At 42.0% G+C, this 18,527-nt stretch overlaps 1 protein-coding gene across 10 annotated transcripts in view; it reads right to left on the reverse strand.

Annotated features, from left to right (window-relative positions):
- FAM13A (family with sequence similarity 13 member A) overlaps positions 1 to 18,527 on the reverse strand; it is a 142,243-nt gene that overhangs the window by 21,957 nt on the left and 101,759 nt on the right. For 9 of the 10 annotated variants that reach the window (XM_074866737.1, XM_074866736.1, XM_074866734.1 and 6 more), the window contains 4 exons: positions 16,893 to 17,079; positions 13,930 to 14,006; positions 13,163 to 13,205; positions 7,515 to 7,662 (listed from right to left, as the gene is read on the reverse strand). In XM_074866737.1, the coding sequence (XP_074722838.1) occupies positions 7,515 to 7,662; positions 13,163 to 13,205; positions 13,930 to 14,006; positions 16,893 to 17,079 (455 nt within the window). The remainder of the gene's footprint in view (positions 1 to 7,514; positions 7,663 to 13,162; positions 13,206 to 13,929; positions 14,007 to 16,892; positions 17,080 to 18,527) is intronic. The other variant, XM_074866735.1, reaches the window with a different exon arrangement.

Genomic DNA, 18,527 nt, shown 5'->3' on the forward strand with positions numbered 1-18,527 from the left:
ACAGAAAACTGTACCCAAAAGTTGGCCAGTAATTACCATGGACTGATGCCAAACGAGGTTATCACCAGCCAGCACCTTTGAGGAAAAGTTGTGCTGGACAAGAGAGAATTATTGGCACATGGCAGTATAAAGAAGACAACTGGATTACAGGAGGATTTTTTTTTTTTTTTTTCAGTTTCAGGATGTACAACTGCTGTAAATGAATAGATTATTAATTGCCCTCCTGAAGCCTCCACCACTGCAATATGACCCTGCCACCTGCTATTGGAAATTCAAAGACTAGGAGTAAGCATAGATTCTTCTAGTCTGCAAGGAAAAGGTGTTTCCCATTATCACCTGTTCCACAGGGTGCCCAGACTGTAAATTAACCACAATGGTAATATGGCCCGAGTTTCCCCCCTTTTCTATTTCACACGCAATTCTGCTGCTTAACAACATGGTAGAAAAGTGAGGAAATCTTCAGTGCCCCGGATGATCTAACCAGCTAGAAGTAAAAGCAATGTTCTATAGGGAGATGGTGGAGTGGGAGAGAAAGGGAAACCCAACTTAGCACCGCTGATTAGCATAGTGGAGCCCACGGAAAGCAATTGCCTCAATCTTGTGATCACACCCTCCAGATGCCATAAGGAGTCTAACGTTTTGTGTTCAGATAGTTTACTAAGCTGATTTGCATGTTCCTACTTAGTACCACAGGATTAGACAGTTTAAGAGCCAAGCTTTGAACTTATAAATCTAACAAATAGTTCTAGAGTCAAGTAACAAAACAAAAACCTTATAGAAAGCTCCCAGACCAGTTGCAGAGCTATAGACTCATTATTTCCCATGCCTAGTGTGTCTACTCTTCTTCCACAAAGAGAAGGGGCTTTTGAAGTCACTGATTTTTGAATAAAAGCAGTACTTCCTTTTGCTGAACAAGATTAATATTTTCATAGCTCAGAATAGATTGCATGAGGATTCCCTTACAGAGCCTCTATGCTGCTTAACATTCCCCCCATGTACAATACGGACAGTGCAAGATCATCCTCAATTCAGTAATGACAGGCTCAGTGGTATTTTGCCTGTACACAGCACCAGACAATGCTCTCCTCCTCCTCCCTTCTTCCTTAGCACATGAATATAAATGGCATGCCTCTGCTTAGAGGTTGGTGCTGCATGCAAACCGATGCGGCTGGAGGTTTTTCTGTAAGAGCCTCTTGCAGGTGTTGTGATAAACGAAGCACATGCAAGCCTGGCTCACAGAGGCTACTTTGATGAGGTGTGCGTGTTGGCTGTTTTGCCATGGACTGGAAAGCTTATGCAGCCTGTGCTTCTCTCAGTTAATTTCTGAAACAAGAGTTTTTTCTAAGCTGCGTTCAACCTTGGCAGTTCCTAATACCTGAAATATTTTGCTCAAGGAATCTGATAAGAAGGAAGATGAAACGAAGGGCAAACCCTTCAGCCAAACTGTGACACTTTGGCATCGCACACTTCCTTGAATCTTTAATGATTTCAAGAAGGTCCTCACAAGATCTCTTGTGGCAAAATAAAGGCTAATAACACAAAAGGAACAAATTTGATAACCTCATTCCTGCTAGTCGAATGTAAGTGATGCATGTGATTCTTCCAGACATCTCTCACTTCCAATTTTTTGAATACACTCTCACTTCCAAATGGAATTTACTCTTGGAAATTGTTAAATCACACCTTCATGGGATTTACATAGATGGAATAAACTTAGAAGAAATCAGCAGCATATTTAGCAGTAACCAAATTAAGCTCCTACCACACCAGCTAACAAAGCCATTATTAATCATGCATGATGCATATGACTTTGTTCCAAGGTGGATTTATATCCCAGATAGCATGCGACATTCAGGGAACTGCAATGGCTCAAAGAGCCTCTGATCAAACCCCAAAAGACACCCAATCACTTTATGCAAGCTAGTGGAGACCAAGGTATGTCTACTTTCTATTTTGTTGATTTCAAAATACTGTCCAAAAATAGAAACTCACACTCCAAAGGAGAAAGCGTTAAAAAGGAGAAGGAAAAAAAATCCTGAAAGGAAAAATCAAATTTGAGAACTTGACAGAAGAAAAGGCTGCTATAGATAATCAGCCTTTTTTAACCTATGCTCCTGGAAGGCCTGACTCTATAGGTAACTTGTTTCCCTTGGTGACTGTAAGTATTTAGAAGAAAAAAAACCTCATCTGGACACAAAATGGCTAACCCCCCCAAAAGTAACACAACAATTAAGTAACATACTTAGGTATGTAGAATTATGGATTTATCTACATGAGATCATGAAGTGGACCAGAGCTGCAGGTCAACTGCCTTCTCTCCCATACTAGCCAGGTGCCAGGCACTTCAGCTGGAAGTACTGGAATTGTTGGATTGCACAAATATACAGGAACCTGCTAAGGGTAAGCTGCTGCATTTTCTGACAGTGCACAATCAATCAATTCCTGTTTAACAGAATACATGGTATCTTTTGTTATTCATTTATCCAAGATAGCCATCAAAGGGTTGAGCCTTTTCTGAAGACTGCTGAATTCCTGGACGTAATGGTTCAGGTTTGAAGTATCTGCTATCAGGGTTAATGTTGTTACCCTTTCCCCTTTCTGTTAATCGAAGAATAAAGTCTCAGTAAAGAATGTAAACGTTTTACCTTTTCTTTGCCCTTGACTTGACAGAGCAGTTACCCTTATTCATCTTCTGTCTTGAATAGATCTCTCTTGCTCAGAGAAAACTCTCCGTTTTCTACTCATCTCCAAATTCTTTCCATGTACTATTTTTTCCCCACTTTCCATAATGACAACCTTTCATGAAAAAAAATATTTGGGAATATTTAACCACCGTGGCTGTACCAGTGCAGAGAAAGGGTGAAAAATTTTTTTATTTCTTGGTCGGACTCTCAACGCATTTCTTTTAGGTACGCCTTCTCTAAGTTGGTGCAGAAAAAAGTGAAATATACTGGTGTTGAGCCTGCAGTCCTTCAGAAGTGCTGCACTCCCTCTCAAAATCCCACAACCAGCTAATCTTTCAACAAAGCTGTCAGCCATCTGCCAGGTGTTGCTCTGCAGAACTCTGCAGGCACACTTATGCCTATGGCAACACAACCTCTCTGCCAACCTGCTGCACAGAGGGCCAGAGGTATTAATAAACCTGTATCACACAAGAAGAAAGATGAACTGTATCAAACTGGTGCATGATTGGTGAGCTCCAAGCCATCTTGCTGACAAAAAATGACTTTTTTTTATCATTACCCTGTATATTTGCCACAGGGTTACTGAGAGCTGCAGGGCCAGCAGAGGGGTGCCCACACACACATCCCACTTGAGGTGCAGCCAGCAAAATGCCATGGGCATCTCCTGTCTCCCTCTCTGCAGCCACACAGCTGATACATGCTTCTAGCACTGCTTTTACACACACCCATCTGACAAAGAAAGAAGGCCAAATCTTAGCTGCTATAAACTGAAGTAGGTCTGGAGGGATTAAAAAGCTGAAACTAACTACAACACCTGAAGTCCTAGTATTAAATGCCGCTTGAAAGACCCCAGAAAGACCTCTCATAATGAAGTGAATAAAGCAGTTAAAACCCCCAAAACATTCACCAGCTCAGTAACAACCTATTTTACTCATCTTATAAATAAGTGTTTGAAAACATCCTTGTCTGAATACATCAGGAGGTATTCTTCCTATGTAGATCAAAAAGAATGGCCCAAGTAAAGCGCTACCACACCTTTTCAGTTAGTGAGATGACACATCTCTCAGCTAGAAAGCCAACTTTGTATTTTGCTTATATCACAATAAACCATGAAAAATACATTTTTAAAATATTGATGCTGTAAAATAAAAATCAGTGAACAATGCAATTATTTTTTTCTACACATAGTAATAAAAATGCAGTGTGTTTTATCACCTTTTGATTTCTTATGCTAAAGAGCATTACACACAAATACACCGATGCATCTAAGTCTACAGTGTTGAAAAAAAGAAATCTAAATCCAGCTTCCCTGTTGCCATACTCTGGATTTTTTTGCATTACTATGATTTTTTTTTTTCCATGGGAAAGTATCAATTAAGTCAGTGTCGAAAATATTTGTAGATCAACTTCACCCTCAGGGTCTCAGTGCTGCAATACTTGAGTTCTCAACACTGAGAACTCAAATTGTGTTTAGAACTCCTGCTTTTATTCTTTCTCTTTTTAAGCTTGTAAGTTTGCAGAATAACGTCCACTGATTGTTTAAGTGCTTGTTACTGCAAACTCTGCTTGAAATCTCATCTACAGAACTTTTTTTAAAGTACCAGTAATCAGGCGATGTAGGCAGCAATCACACGCATCATACTGATTTACTGAACTGCCTGTTCAGCTCCAAGCTGCTGACAGGGCCAGCCGCTGTTATGAAGAGCAACATACTTCCAGATTTTCCTTGAGGGCAGGATAGCAAGTTCTGGGCTTGAATTAGAAACATTTGGTAAGAAATCTGCACAATAGTGCTGGACTGTGAGGGAACACTCTGTCCTCCTCGCTCATGGCACTCGATTCAAATGTAATCCACAACAATTAAAAATCTTTGCTATGGAAGTAGCTCTGAAAACGCTTGCTTGCAAGCCGTCTCAGCTGGCATCAACTGACTGGCTTAGCAAGCAAGCCTAGCAGTCAGGCATCCCAGCTCACAGAGACAGCTCAGTTCACACTCAGCGTAAGAATAAAACTATTTGATTTGCATGCACCAAATGCACACTAGTAAAATACTTCTCCTGGAACAAGGGAAATGCACCCAGGCACTTGAATTTGGCTTGGGCACTGCTCACGCCCTGTGCACTACATTAATAGCCTGATGATTACTACACATATGTCCCTGTATCTAACAGGCAAGGCAGATGCAGAAGATGGGCACATGGCACAGTGTGAGCCTGTGCATTGGAGGAAGCGAGAAGCAACTTTCTCTGTCCTCTCTGCTCAGCTTTAGGTAAAGGGAACACAGACTGGACAAGTACAGCAAATCTCCCCTCTAGTGTACAGATTTGACTATGTGATGAACCTTAAAAAAAAAAAAAAAAATCTGGTAAAAATTACTTCTAGCATAGTATAAAAGGGAGGGTGCTCTGCCACCTCACCTGGCAGCAGTTACCACAGTTCTGTGCCCCTGAATGAGGCCTTTTAAGGCAGCTCTGGTCTTAACACAATGGAAAGCCTGCCTGAGTGACAAATAAGAGCTAGTCAGAGGACAAGGTTGTCTTGTGTAATTTTGTGTCCATTCTTCGAGGCTCTTTCCTAACATTTGACTGGAGGCAGTGACAGCTACAGCTGAAGGCAACCCCGCAATCTGTAATTATTCTCACAATCCACTTGTGAAAGACCCAGCAGTCGCCTTGGTCACTAGATGCTCTGTATCTCCTACAGTATGATACAGAGGACTCTGCCCCCAACACTCAGCTCAACTATGTCCTGGAGGAATGGCTAATTTCCTGAGAGATGGACCTACCAAATTTGCTACAGCGAAGCAATAAATAACTCAGTGTTACTGCATTTGGAGGCACAGTCCTCTCCCTTTTCACTGGAGATGCAACCAGAGCTGCAGAACGGATCCTGAAGAGATGTGTGAAGGTTTGTGTGACACAGGCTGGCTGGCAAGGGAAGGGAGGATGCCCTGGCAACCCTGCCTTGCAAGCCAGTCTCAACAACAGACTCTACCGTTAGCTGCAGATGCAGTCTGAGAGTTGACATTAACATCTTCCCCTTCCTGGCTACAGAGAACTTGATTTCACGTCCACACCTAGGAAAGACTCAGTCTATTCTTTCTGAGACACAGAAGGCACCATTTTGCTGCTCTTTCATCTGTGTCAACAAAATGGTGATTATGGAAGGTATTTTAGAAGATGACATCTCTCACACCCCAGACAGCTGAATCCTTTACAACTACTCATCTCCTCCTCTTGTGAAATACATGTGAATGGAGGAAGGAAGAATCAGAGAGAAGCACTCTTCAAGCACAGTCACACGTGCTCATAATCCTGCTTCATATTTGCAGGGCAAGAAAGCTAGAACCCAAACATAAGAGCGTGCCTACGAAGAGGGAGTTTACTAAAGGTGCGACTTATTTCATACGATGAGAAAGCCTCTGGCAGACAGAAAGGAGCTGTGTTCTCCCCTTCATGCATTCATATGACTCCCATTAGTAACCCAGGAAGAAAAAAAAAGAGTCATTATTTCCAAAGGTTCACATGACCACTGAAGCCACACATCACTTCTGAGAACACAGATGTGCTCACCCTGGCTTGAGACCCTGCGGGGCAGTGCTAATTAGCATCTCAGCAAACACATAAGGTGGCCAAGGCCTCCTGGGAGCCTTTCCATGGTGCTTTGATCAGCTGTGCTGCATGCGTGGTGATACCAGCCAGGGAATCCCCGCCTAGCAAGCAAGTGGAGAAATTCTCTCCCGTCAATGGTGACTAGTTGCTTGGCTGAATCAAAGGCAGCCATGGCTGTGGGTTTTCTTTACTCATGCCTGAAGTGTCATAGCTACTCCCCCCCTAGAGGGAAAGGCAAAATATACTAGGTCACGTATGCTGTGGAGGCAAGATCAGAGAACTTAACTTCTCAGTGTTCCTCAGAGATTGCTTTTTTAGAGCAATAAATAAGTTATACGTTTTTCCTCTCTTGCTTTATTAAAATACCATACTCACATTTTCCTGTTTCTTCCCGGTCAAAGTCCCTCTTTCACTCCTAAAGCACAAACTAACAGAAGAATTCTTTCTTGCTCGTACATAGAGACATACTCAGTAATTGGGGAAGGGTCTGATCCCAGAGGTGCTGGACACCTTCAATTCATCTCAATTTCAAATGAAATTGAAGTTTGTGGCACCCACAGAGTTCTCCCAGATTTCCCACTCTTAAGCGAGTCAGTGCAAACAGCCAACCAAGCATGCACTCTGGAGATGAGAGCTAAGAAATTATTAAAATAATTTAAACCACATGCAATTTAACACTGCCATTTGAGCTGGTGATCAGCACTTTTTCACAGCACACATAAAAAAAGCACTGTTCATAAGAGCCATCAAAAGACAGAGTAGCATATAGCCTTTTTTCCAGCTGTACTTTTCAGATCCAAATCATTATTTCCAAATAGTGACTGAAGTGGAAGAAAAGGGAGAAAGAAGGAAGTTGCTTTTAGACTGTGAAATACCCAGTTTCTTTGAAGTGTAGGGCTGTCTAGCCTAATACTCAAGTGACCAGCCACCAAGAAATAAGTTATCCTGAAACACTCAGAGACTTAACAGTACTAAACAGCACATGAAAATAACTTCAATAATAAAACAATTAATTTTCTTCCTCTAAGTGACAATTAGAACTAGTGCCCATCCAGTATTTTGCTTCCAGTTTCTCCAAACTTTCAGTTCCGTCTTCAGGACAAAATTGCTTTCCTGTTGTTTTTGGAAAGGGAACATGATCACATAAAGACATACCCAGCCCACTGAGGTTTCCCTCTCTCTCATTTCACTCGTACGACCAGCCATCACACAATCCTACCTTCCCAGTTGTCATCACACAGCGCTGTCAAATCCAGCCGAGGCACTTCTGACACAAAGCTGTTTTCCTCAGCATCAGCATCTTGATTTCTTTGCAACTTGTTTTCAGGAATGCTTGGATGCTCTTGAATCTTCATACTTGAAGTCAGCTATATTCCCATATACCCACAGAAATAAGAGAGATAGAAAAAAAAAATGTTTCAGGAGGCAGAGGAGGAAAAAAACCACCCCTGCAGTCACAGCAGCAGTAAGCTCATGTCTCTAGCTAAAAAGATCCAAACAAACAGACTCTGATGTTTCCAGCTCCAAATCCAAATACCCTGCTCGGTGACCCCTAAGTACTAATTACTCACTCCCACCGGTAAAAACATCTGTTCATCTGCCTTTCTTCAATGTTTTCTTCTTTAGAAAGCTACTGCAAGTTCCCAAGACTGCCTGCCCTGACAACTGCATGCATCTGAAAAAGCCTCCAGTAATCGATTGGGGTGAAAAGGGAGGGAGGAAGGCAGGGAGAAAGGGAGAGAGAGGGGGTGGCTGTGTACACTTCCTACGGGAGCGCAACTCCTTGGAGCAACAACAAAAACGCTGCTGCTGCTGTAAGGCTGTAGCAATATGGTGTCTTCTAAAAAGCAGGCAGCAGAGCTCCTGAGGTAGCAGCCGCAGACAGCAAGCAGTGCAGGCTACGTACATGAAGGCTCTCATGCAGGCTGTGCTGGCTCAGATCAATTAGTGCCAGCTAAGCTGGGCTGGCTGCACATTCCCCGATTTCCTGTGGTTGTTTTCTAGCTGGGCGTGGGGAGAGCAGAACTATTTATGGAGGAGCTCTGGGTATTAAAGCAGTGTTGCGCAAATCCAAACGGCAGTGGGGTTTGGCATCTCAGCTGGAAGCAGTGTGGACTCTGGGAAAAAGCCAAAAAATTCACACAAGCATCCAATGACTTAGGGAAAAAAAAAAAAAAAGGCAGAATGCTGTCAAGTAAGTGATTCATCATTTAGCACTACCTAGAAGCAACTGCTGTTTGTCTCACCACTATTCACCCCTGCACATACCACACGTCGTGTGCATTTATGCAGAAATCACTGCCATTCCCACTATCCTGACACACAGTGTGCGTGTCTGTAATAGTGCTTGATGACACGAGCAGTTTTATCACTCTGAAATAAATTATCTGTAATGCTTCACAGGGGGCAGTAGGGAAAAGTAAGTGTAAAGCATGTACATAAACATATAGTGTGATATGCATAAATTCACCAACACACAGAGCTAAACAAATAGACAGCATTACATTACTACATAAACTATTTAATCTTCGTAAGAACAGCTTAAGCATAATTCTCTAAAGTATAGTCTAGCAGGTAGACAATATGCAGATTTGCCCCCTGTAGGTATTTTGATAATATAGTTAGCAATCTGCATATGCTGATCTGCAAAGAAAACGGACCTAAAGAAAAGAATTGGTACATTTGGACGTATTTTACTTGTGAATCCAGAAGCACAGCCAAACTGTATTAAATCAATATCCTTAGTACATGCCACTAATGCACATTACATTTTTTCCATGTGCATAAACCTAATGTGTTTGGGTTTTTTTCCCCCCTTTCAGCAGAGAAAAACAAGTAAGCTTCATGTAGAGAGGGAAAAAAACCTGCCCAGTAGACAGATCGTATGAATAAATGTTTTTATCTGGATTCAATCCCATCAATCCCTGCAACTGGACAGGGTGCTAGGTAACCTCATCGAAAGGTTGGACCAGGTGATCTTTCGAGGTCCCTGCCAACCGGGGCTGTTCTATGGTTTTAATAACTGGGGTGATGAACACCCTGGTATTTGTAAAGAGTGTTCTGCATTGTATTTGTATAAGGTCTGTGTTTCCTTTCATGTCAATAAATTGCCTTTGGAAACATTGTAACAAAAGGAAACACTAAATGACAGTTTGCCAAGCACTAATAACTTGTACAGCTTGACACTAAATCTGATTACAAATTTGTTTATTGTGAGAGCTGTACATGGAAAAATGCTAATTCACTATGCAATATCTTTTAAGCTGCTTCCAGGTTGGGAGGACTTAAATATTTCTTTAATGTCCAGTAACAAATTTCTTGCCAGGATCTAAATAGTCAGTGTACATTACAAACAGAAAGACTGGTCAGTGGCCAGAAACAGGCAGTCTTCTACATTTACTAAAGAACAAACTGTACCAGTTGATAAACTGCATTTAAGCCAGCACAGTATTTTAAGGCTGAAAGAAATAAAGCAGTAAGTTTCAAAATAGGTACTATTTTTAATAACAGGTACTATTTTTAATAACATCAAGAAGTGCAAAGAGAGGAACTTATCTAGATGTTAACAATTTCAGAAGAAGCAACCTGAAAATACCATCTCGTCACCACCACTGATACTAATTACAGACTTAAATGTCTTTCTATGAAGATTGTACAATCTCCTGACTTATTAAGACTCATAAAAGATATCTGTAGCAGATAAGAGCGCTTCCCAGATGGGGAAATATTTCCATTACAGATATATTAGAAAGATCATATTGATGTCTTCTTCCTTCTAAAGTCACTTCAGTTGTTGGAAATATTTAAAAGCTGTTTAAAAACAGGCCTGTGCTGTGCCTGCAGCCAGTTACTCTCCTTTCCTTACTCACTGATGTAGCCTCTAATACAATGAATAAATCATTAGGTGTTCTGAAGAACAATGGTGGTACAAACACAGGAGACTCAAGAAAGCAGATGTTTAACCTTCTTTGCATTAACTCTCCAAACCCATGGAGTGGTAGATAATTCAGTATTCTCATCACTTATTTTCCTGATGCCACCAGTTGCCAAGCTCCACGACAAAAATCAAGTAAGGGAGAACTATTGTGCTTTAGGTATGGATGTGCCATACCTATGGACGTGCCATTTGAGCGTGTCCAAAGAAGGGCAACGAAGCTGGTGAAGGGTCTGGAGCACGTGTTGTACGAGGAGCAGCTCAGGGAACTGGGGTTGTTTAGTCTGGAGAAGAGGAGGCTGAGGGGAGACCTCATCGCCCTCTACAACTACCTGAAAGGAGGTTGCAGAGAACTGGGATGAGTCTCTTTAACCAAGTAATAAGCAATAGGACAAGAGGGAATGGCCTCAAGTTGTGCCAGGGAAGGTTTAGACTGGATATTAGGAAGCATTTCTTTACAGAACGGGTTGTTAGGTGTTGGAATGGGCTGCCCAGGGAGGTGGTGGAGTCCCCATCTCTGGAGGTGTTTAGGAGTCGGGTCGACATAGCGCTGAGGGATATGGTGTAGTTGGGAACTGTCAGTGTTAGGTTAACAGATGGACTAGATGATCTTCAGTGTCCTTTCCAACCTAGGTGATTCTGTGCCACAATTTCTTACAAAGCAAAGAGGCAGCAACTTGATGATCTCAGTAGCAGTTGGCAATCACAGTGCACTGCAGATATTACATAAATGACCACCAAAAAAAGTATCTTCAAACTAGGCACCTGAGCTCTGCTTTATAGAAGCTGCTTCTGCACCCATGCTTTGCAGGTACCAACTACAGATATAAGTAACTTGGGGATAAGTCAGCTGCTTTCATTCTCCCTGATCCAAAGGGGATTCAGCATAAAGAGTAGCTCAAGCAGCTAGAAATAAATGGCAACAAAAAGATCTTTGAATTCTGATCGGGAAGTTGTATTCTGTTTGATTACATGTGGATTCAAATCAATTTTATTTAAAAGGCTTGTTTCCCCTACATCTAATCATCCATTACAACCACAGCAGGAACTGTACTTAAACACCTCTTAGTAATAGAATACATCCTGCTGCCTTACTCCTGGGTCATGCCAATGCCCCTCTAGACTTGTTGCCATGTTGGTGTGAATCTTAATCACCCTTCCCTTATCAAAATGTGGGTACTAGAAACCCGTGTTTTTCAAATCACAGTCTGCATCCTGGAGTTTAGCTACTTCCAAGGGCAGATTATGAAGGCTACAAAAGCACTGAAAATGCATTCTGGACACATGTTTCAAGGTATTTTTACGGCCTCATGGAAACCCAAATCTGCACAACCAGTAGCTATGGCAAATTCCAAACACCTTTCCTAATATCTTCAGACTGGAGACAGGGTGAGAAAGAAAAAAGAGTGAGAAAGTCCCTGTCCCTTCCTCATCTTGAATGAGCTGTTTGTTACAAAAGGTATGTCTTTAAGCTGCCTTAAGCAAAAGGCTTATAAATGACAAGGAATGTAAAACTACCCTGCAGGAATGTAACATTTTCTTGACCTTGTAATTCCTATATAATACAATCTCTGGGTTAAGGCTACATCTTCTCCTGCAGTTAAAATTCTAAATTTTAAGACTTTTCCTAAGGAGAAGTTTATTTTAATATGATAATTTCATATTCAAATATACCTCCCCCAGACTAATTTAAAAGCTTAATGGGAGCATTGTGTGGCATGGCAGTGATGGCACCTCCTCCACATGCAAGCCAATATGTGAGGAACAAGGTGTTGCAAAATCCACACTCTGGAAAACGCAACAGCTCACAAGCAAGTGCAGAATCATAGGGGATTACTGACCCTCTGGGAGTGAAGAAGGAGATCCATCTAAGCCCAGAAAGAGCAGTGATCAAAGGCAGCACTGAACACCCACTGCAGAGGTTACATGTTTCAGTGTCCCATGACCTTCTCCAGCTAGAACACAGCTGGTCAGAGCCCAGCTGTTAGCAAACAATCTCTTTTACCTTTCCTGCTAGATGGAAATAATACCTACCAGAAGTGAAGTCTTTCAAAGGCAATAAACGCATAGCTGCTTTTATTTAAAAAGAAAAACACAAGAGGGGCTAGTTAAAAGACTATCAGCCCTCAGTTAACTCCAGAGGGCCAGAGAAACCTGACATTGTCCACAACTGTTTTATTGCGCTCCTCTAAAATGGGTGCACGACTGAGGGAGAGGTGCCTCAGACAACTCTCCCTAGTATTTTAAATGCTTGGCTGTCTAGAGGTATTTCAAGCAAACCCAAATGAACCAGTGACACAAAGGTGTTCACCTAACCCAACCCCAGTATTTGCTTTGCTGAACAAAGCGAATGCAGGAGGTGGGTGTTGAGCAGAAACAGAAAGTTGGGGAAAAAAACGTTGCCATCAATGTCACATCTCCACTCCTGACATTCATCCCAACCACCAACCCTTAGAGACAAGCAGATGATCCAGTTTCTTAAGACAAATGGACCACAGACACCTATATTCAAAGGCAACAGGCTGCACTGGGAAATCATAAATAAAAGACCAAATGATTTTAGAGAAATCAAGAAAGACAAGCTAATCTTACTACCCTGGGAGATAACCAGTCACACACCCTGTTTGCAATGATTAGTAAGGGAACTTGGCGTCACATAAACCAAAGTGCTGACTTCAGTGACGCTTCCCTTTTTGGCAAGGAGGGATTGAAGGTACTGAAGCAGATCCTTTCAGACTCCTCAGCATTTGAGAGGCAACCTAAATTATGTAAATAAAGAGCAGAGGGAAGGGAAAGAAAAAGCAAATGCTAACTCCATTTCCCTGGGAGAAAGAGAGTTCCACAGAACTATATACCTAACTACTTGTTTCTACTCAATAAAAAGCCCGCTTAAAGATCACAAAACTGAAACACAAAAACCAAAAAATACCAACCTGAGAGTGCCTGAAAAAAACCTCATCGTTTTCACTTCCTTTGCTACAAAAAAAACAAAAACAAAAACAAGCCAACATATTATAAATACAAAACCAGACTTGCCTTGTAACAGAAACAAGCAGGACTTCTACACACACAGGTTTTTAGGTTCTTGCTACTGCTGTACACTTACTAGTTCATTCAGTAAATGAAGGGACACTCTGGGCTGCAGCATTTCAGGCTGCTAAACTAGGTGGTTTTGCTTCCTCTCAGGAGCTATTTGTGAAAAATATAGTGTCATTTAATTCCAGCACCCTTAATCTAAACCAATACAACTCTCCCAACAAACGTAACTGTGGAGAAAAATTGCCATCTCAGGTGAGCAGAGCGGGGCTGTACAGCTCTCGCAAAAGAGTGAAGCACAAAGAAAAGGGCTCTATTCTCAACCCAGCAGCCAGGTGAGACAGGCCCTACAGTCCCCTGTGTGGAGTGTGCTGGTTCAGGTGCTTCGTTGCTGACTTCAAGTCTGCACCATCAGCATCTTTAGTGACATTCCTAACAGGTTGGGAGAAGAGTCTTGGTGGTGTATGCTGCTGGGCGGAGCCCACACAACATACACAGTGCCTCCATACAGTGCTACTTTGAAGCTAATATGGTGGGTAATGCTGGTCTGCAGCATAACTAAATGTCACCGTCATAGTCTGTGGTGAAAGATCTTTTAGGCTGTACTACAACTACAGGGAAAATAAAACATACATATATTAAAAAAAAAATAAAAAAAAATCACCTTTCTTCAGATAAAATTTCCATGTCATCAGGTCCTGTTCTGTCTAGAGGCCTGGATGAGCTAAAGCTTTCCATACTCTGTAATACAGTAAATGTTAAAGCAGTAAGATACATAAGAGAAACAGATTCAAGCTGCAGGCCATTAAACAGATCAGATATAGAAATATCCAACAGGACTTCTAGAAACAAGACAGCAATCAGACTACTGCCTGCTGCACATTTATAACAAAACAAACCCCACACTTTATTGCCCATAACCTGTAAAAAAAACAGCTGCTCACTGCTTCATCTCTTTCATCAGATGACCTCAAAATGTCTAACAGAATAATGCTGCATGGTACCCCGCCAGTTCCCATTTTACAGACTGATGGACAGGCTGAGCTTAAGAGCAATTCTGTGCTGTGTACAAGTTCTGTAAGAGCAGGTACTGAAGTCCACAGCATCTTCACAGCAGGACTTGTTATGCTCATCTTAGAAAACACTGCCCTTCTCAGAAAAACCCTTCCCCAGTTTCTTCTTTAACAGGCAGAAGAATGCAAAGAGACTGCCATATGCACAGAGGTAATGTTAAGTTGTGCTAATATGAATGCAGGGCAAGAAATTCAACTGGTTATGACAACTTGTTCTGAAATTTCTCTTGGTTTCCATTAGGGACATTAATGCTTGAGAAAGTACTGTGAAGACAATCCATGTTGCCACTTTGGGCACATATCCAGGAGGTTTTCTACCCTGTTTTTTGGGCAAGTCCCCCTTAAATAGGCAGAAGTCAGTCAGTAGAATGCAGTGTGGTTCCTGCCCTGGCCCCAGGAAGTGTGTGCACAGACTTCTTGGGGCAGTCACAGCCCTCTCTCACCTGCTACACCTCCAGCCCCATAAGGTGACACAGCTCAGTTGTTCCAGCCCCGCTTAATAGGATTCTTCAAGTCCTACTGGTACCTGGCTACTATGTCTCTGAAATGCAGCTACAAGCTTTTAATGCTTTGTGGTTGGTTTGCTCAGGAGAGTAAGTGGAACTGACAGTTTTTCCACTGCTGACTTACGCTTTTGAGTCAGATGCAATTAGACAGCTAAGAGGAAAGCTTCCACACACTGTCCTACATACTCTTTCAGGCTTTGAAAGGCAGGAAAGCTCAGAAAGCAGTGGCTAAGAACATACAACATTACAAACTTGTTTACACGATGAAAGCCTATTAGTAGTACTGATTATGTCCTTTGATACTTCAAGTAGGTAGTCTAATTTGGGTTATTATTTGAAGTGTAAAGATGTAGCCAAAAGAAAGCTAAACCACCACACATCCTGCTGGCAGTCTCTGAAATGCAGCAAGTGCACTCATGAAAACTTAAAAAGCAGCCTTTGCTCTTCAAAAAGAGTAGCACCGTGCTCTCTGCAATCTGTTTCATAATATTCCCAGCTGACAATCCCACCGCGACACTTCCTCCAGCAAAGCAAACAAGAGCCACACTGATGGTCATCTTGGTCAAAGTGCTTTTTGTGCAAGGTTAGTCCATTTTATGTTCCTTCCCACCTTTGCCCCTTGAGAGATCCAAAAATGAGGGGCAGGGCAAAGTCCAGTGGACACAGGTAATTTTGAAGACATTTCTTCCGGGCATGTTTTAAGACTTCAGGTCCATAGCAAAAGTGGACACTTCTGTCAGTCTTTCCTTTCCCAAATCCTGAGTCAAATTCTCATTTAAACTGCTTTACACTCCACAGGTACAGAGAAGAGGTGCAGAAAAGAATGTAAAGCACTTGACCTTTGCCAATCTTAAAGTCCATTGCTACAAGCAAAGGCGCAAAGTGAAAGTGTGTCTATCTCACTGTGCTCTTTCATGAAGTATCACATGAGTAGGTTACTGATATTGAGCACTAAATCTAAGCACAGACTACAGTTTTTGGCATCTTTCCTTCTTTTTATCACAAAGAGAAGACAAATCTGCCTCTCTCTAGCATCTCTGCACAGGGTAAGAGCATCAGGTCATTGCAATTTTGTGACCTAAACAAAATGAGTCCCAACACAATGTCACATTAAGTAGGAACTCACTCACAGCAGGCTCTAAAACTTAATCAAGTAAAACTGAAGGAAATGCCCTATAGCGTGGAAGGACAATCTTTTCACACAGCTTTCACTGTTACTAGTAAATGTGTAATGCATACCTGGTGCCAGGCACCGGGATGCATAGCACTTCTGCCATCGGAAGAAGATCCTGCATTGAAGCACAGTACAGTTTCTCAACTGCTGACACTGTAACGAGTGTCTGGTTTGCTTGAGAGGGAAGGAGGGTACATCAGTTTTATTCTACAGCTTGTAAAAGTTGGCAAACTGTCTTCTACTGTGAAGGTCACACAAGAATATGCTGGGCAAATTCTACAGTATTCCAGATTTTAGGACGTTTTATCAGTGTCATTTACCTCCTCAGTAAAAGTTAGCTAGAGGGATCACCTTTTGGACCAATACATTCCAAAGTGTTTTGCAAACTGCAAACACCACAGTAACACACAGACTTTAGGGAAAAGGCATAAAACACTTTTGTCATCTCATTATCAAGAAGTCACTTGTGATCTACGTTAGCAGGAATATAAAAATAAACTTGACCTAAACTGTGAACCTACACCTGAGGTTCCAACCTCCTTGCAAGGCTTTTGAAAGACTGGGAAAAAGACTTACTTCCTTTTTCTCTTTCCAAAATGGTTCGCTGAATTCAGAAGAAAAAAGCAAAAAGTTGTAGAAAGAGAAAATGACTATAGATGGAGTAATAGGATCATAGCAGAAGTACGGCTTCTCAGTTGCCTCACCACAAAGGTTACAAGTGCGGGATCCAGTGTTCCCCATAGTCCAAAATAACCACTTATGCCTGTACCGTAGGCAAAACCATCTACTCAAGGAAACCAGGTATACACTGAAATAAAAAAGACTTTTTCCCACCCTACTACTAGGCGTCAAACAGTGCAGGATGCCAGCTTACCGCAGGACTGTCCTGATTGTCATTAAGCTCTGAAAGCTTGGTGCTGGATTTCTGCCGTTTTGGTTTATTCCTTTCACTAAGATATCCAGAGCTGTTGTCTTGTAATTTTTCTACTTCTTGAGCAGCTAGAATACAGTCTTCAAGATTGCTGAATCCAGAGGGAATGTTTTCTTTGTTGACAACTTCCCTGAAAAGAAAAGGGACATTACAACAAGAGGTTGTTTAAAACACTCTCCCGCTACATTTATGGTAGCAATAGAGAAATACTTCATGCTGACTGGTGCAGTTCTGGCAACATCTTCTACACCCTATGAAACCAGTATCTCTGGTTCTTCCTAATGCAGCAGACAACACACACTGTGCAATGCTAAATCCCATTGAGGAGTGAAAGCCAGGTGTAAACACCTCAGGTTAGAAAGCTGTGAGGATCAACATTTGTGACTTGATTCACTTCCCACTAAAGCCAATGTAGCGAATCCCACTGACTGCACATGGAAGCTGGACTAGCTCCTGGCTGTCTGTGGTATTTTTATAGAGAATACGCAGCATATTTTCCTTTGAGACACGTGCTTTTAATTTAGAAAAGTGATTCACAGCTGCGGTCCAAGGATCTCCTTTGGTGCATGACACTGCATAATCGGCCCTCCTACTCATACTCTCAAATGCAAGAGCAGGACTGTGGTGCTTTAGCCAAATGCTTGGTTCCTATTTGGGATTTACACAAACAGAAAAGGGAATGCATCTCTGCAATGGCAACACAACTGCTAGGACAGAGAACTGTTCTGCTATGCTGGGAAGTGAATGGGACAGGTAGCTTTAAGCCATCATGTGATGCACTAGCTGGGACTCTCTGGGCTTTCAGGGTTTGTGCATGTTTTCCAGAAGCCTGGCATAGGCCTTATCTTGCCCTGCACAATTAGCCTGCTGGGTCCTTCAGCATGCAGTTTTTCCTTCATAACCTGTTTAGTAGTCTTCTCTCTACTTTGTGCAATAATGAAGATGCACATACATAACACATCATTGCATTATGGGAGCAGGGGAAACACAATGCCTCTCATTCTTCACTATCCTACCCTGCTGGAGACTAAAGGCAAGCTGCTTACACTTGACATTGAAACTGGAACGTTTGCTAACTGTTGCATGTGCAGTTGCCTTATACAGTGCTATGCGACTCCAAAAGCCTGCTTTCACGAACAGCAGGAGAATTTATCTAGACTTGCACTGGTCTGACAAGAAACCAGTTACTCTGCAGTACCTGGACAGTGCCAGTGTGACAAAGTAATCAGATCAAAAACAAACCCAGAAATTTTCAGTGATTTTCAGGATCATGAATCTGTAGGTTTTGTTGGTGGAAAAGAGATACAAAGAGGTATTATAAACTTATGATTAAACTTCCAAGATAACACATTTGCCTTTGTGGAAGTTTTTACAAACCCCTGAGCAGACCAATTACATGTACATAGCCTGTAGATCATGTAGTCTGCAAAGCCTGGGAGGTCACCTGTGTGTTTCTGTGATAAACACTCTTCCTATCTGAAATCCCATCTTGCGGCATTACAAATCCTCTTGTGATCCATCACAAGGCAAGGAGATGAAGTCACTGACATTCAAAACAACAACAGAAAGAAGTTTTGA

The sequence above is a fragment of the Strix uralensis genome, chromosome 4 (genome assembly GCF_047716275.1).
Source record: "Strix uralensis isolate ZFMK-TIS-50842 chromosome 4, bStrUra1, whole genome shotgun sequence".
Lineage (NCBI taxonomy): Eukaryota > Metazoa > Chordata > Aves > Strigiformes > Strigidae > Strix > Strix uralensis.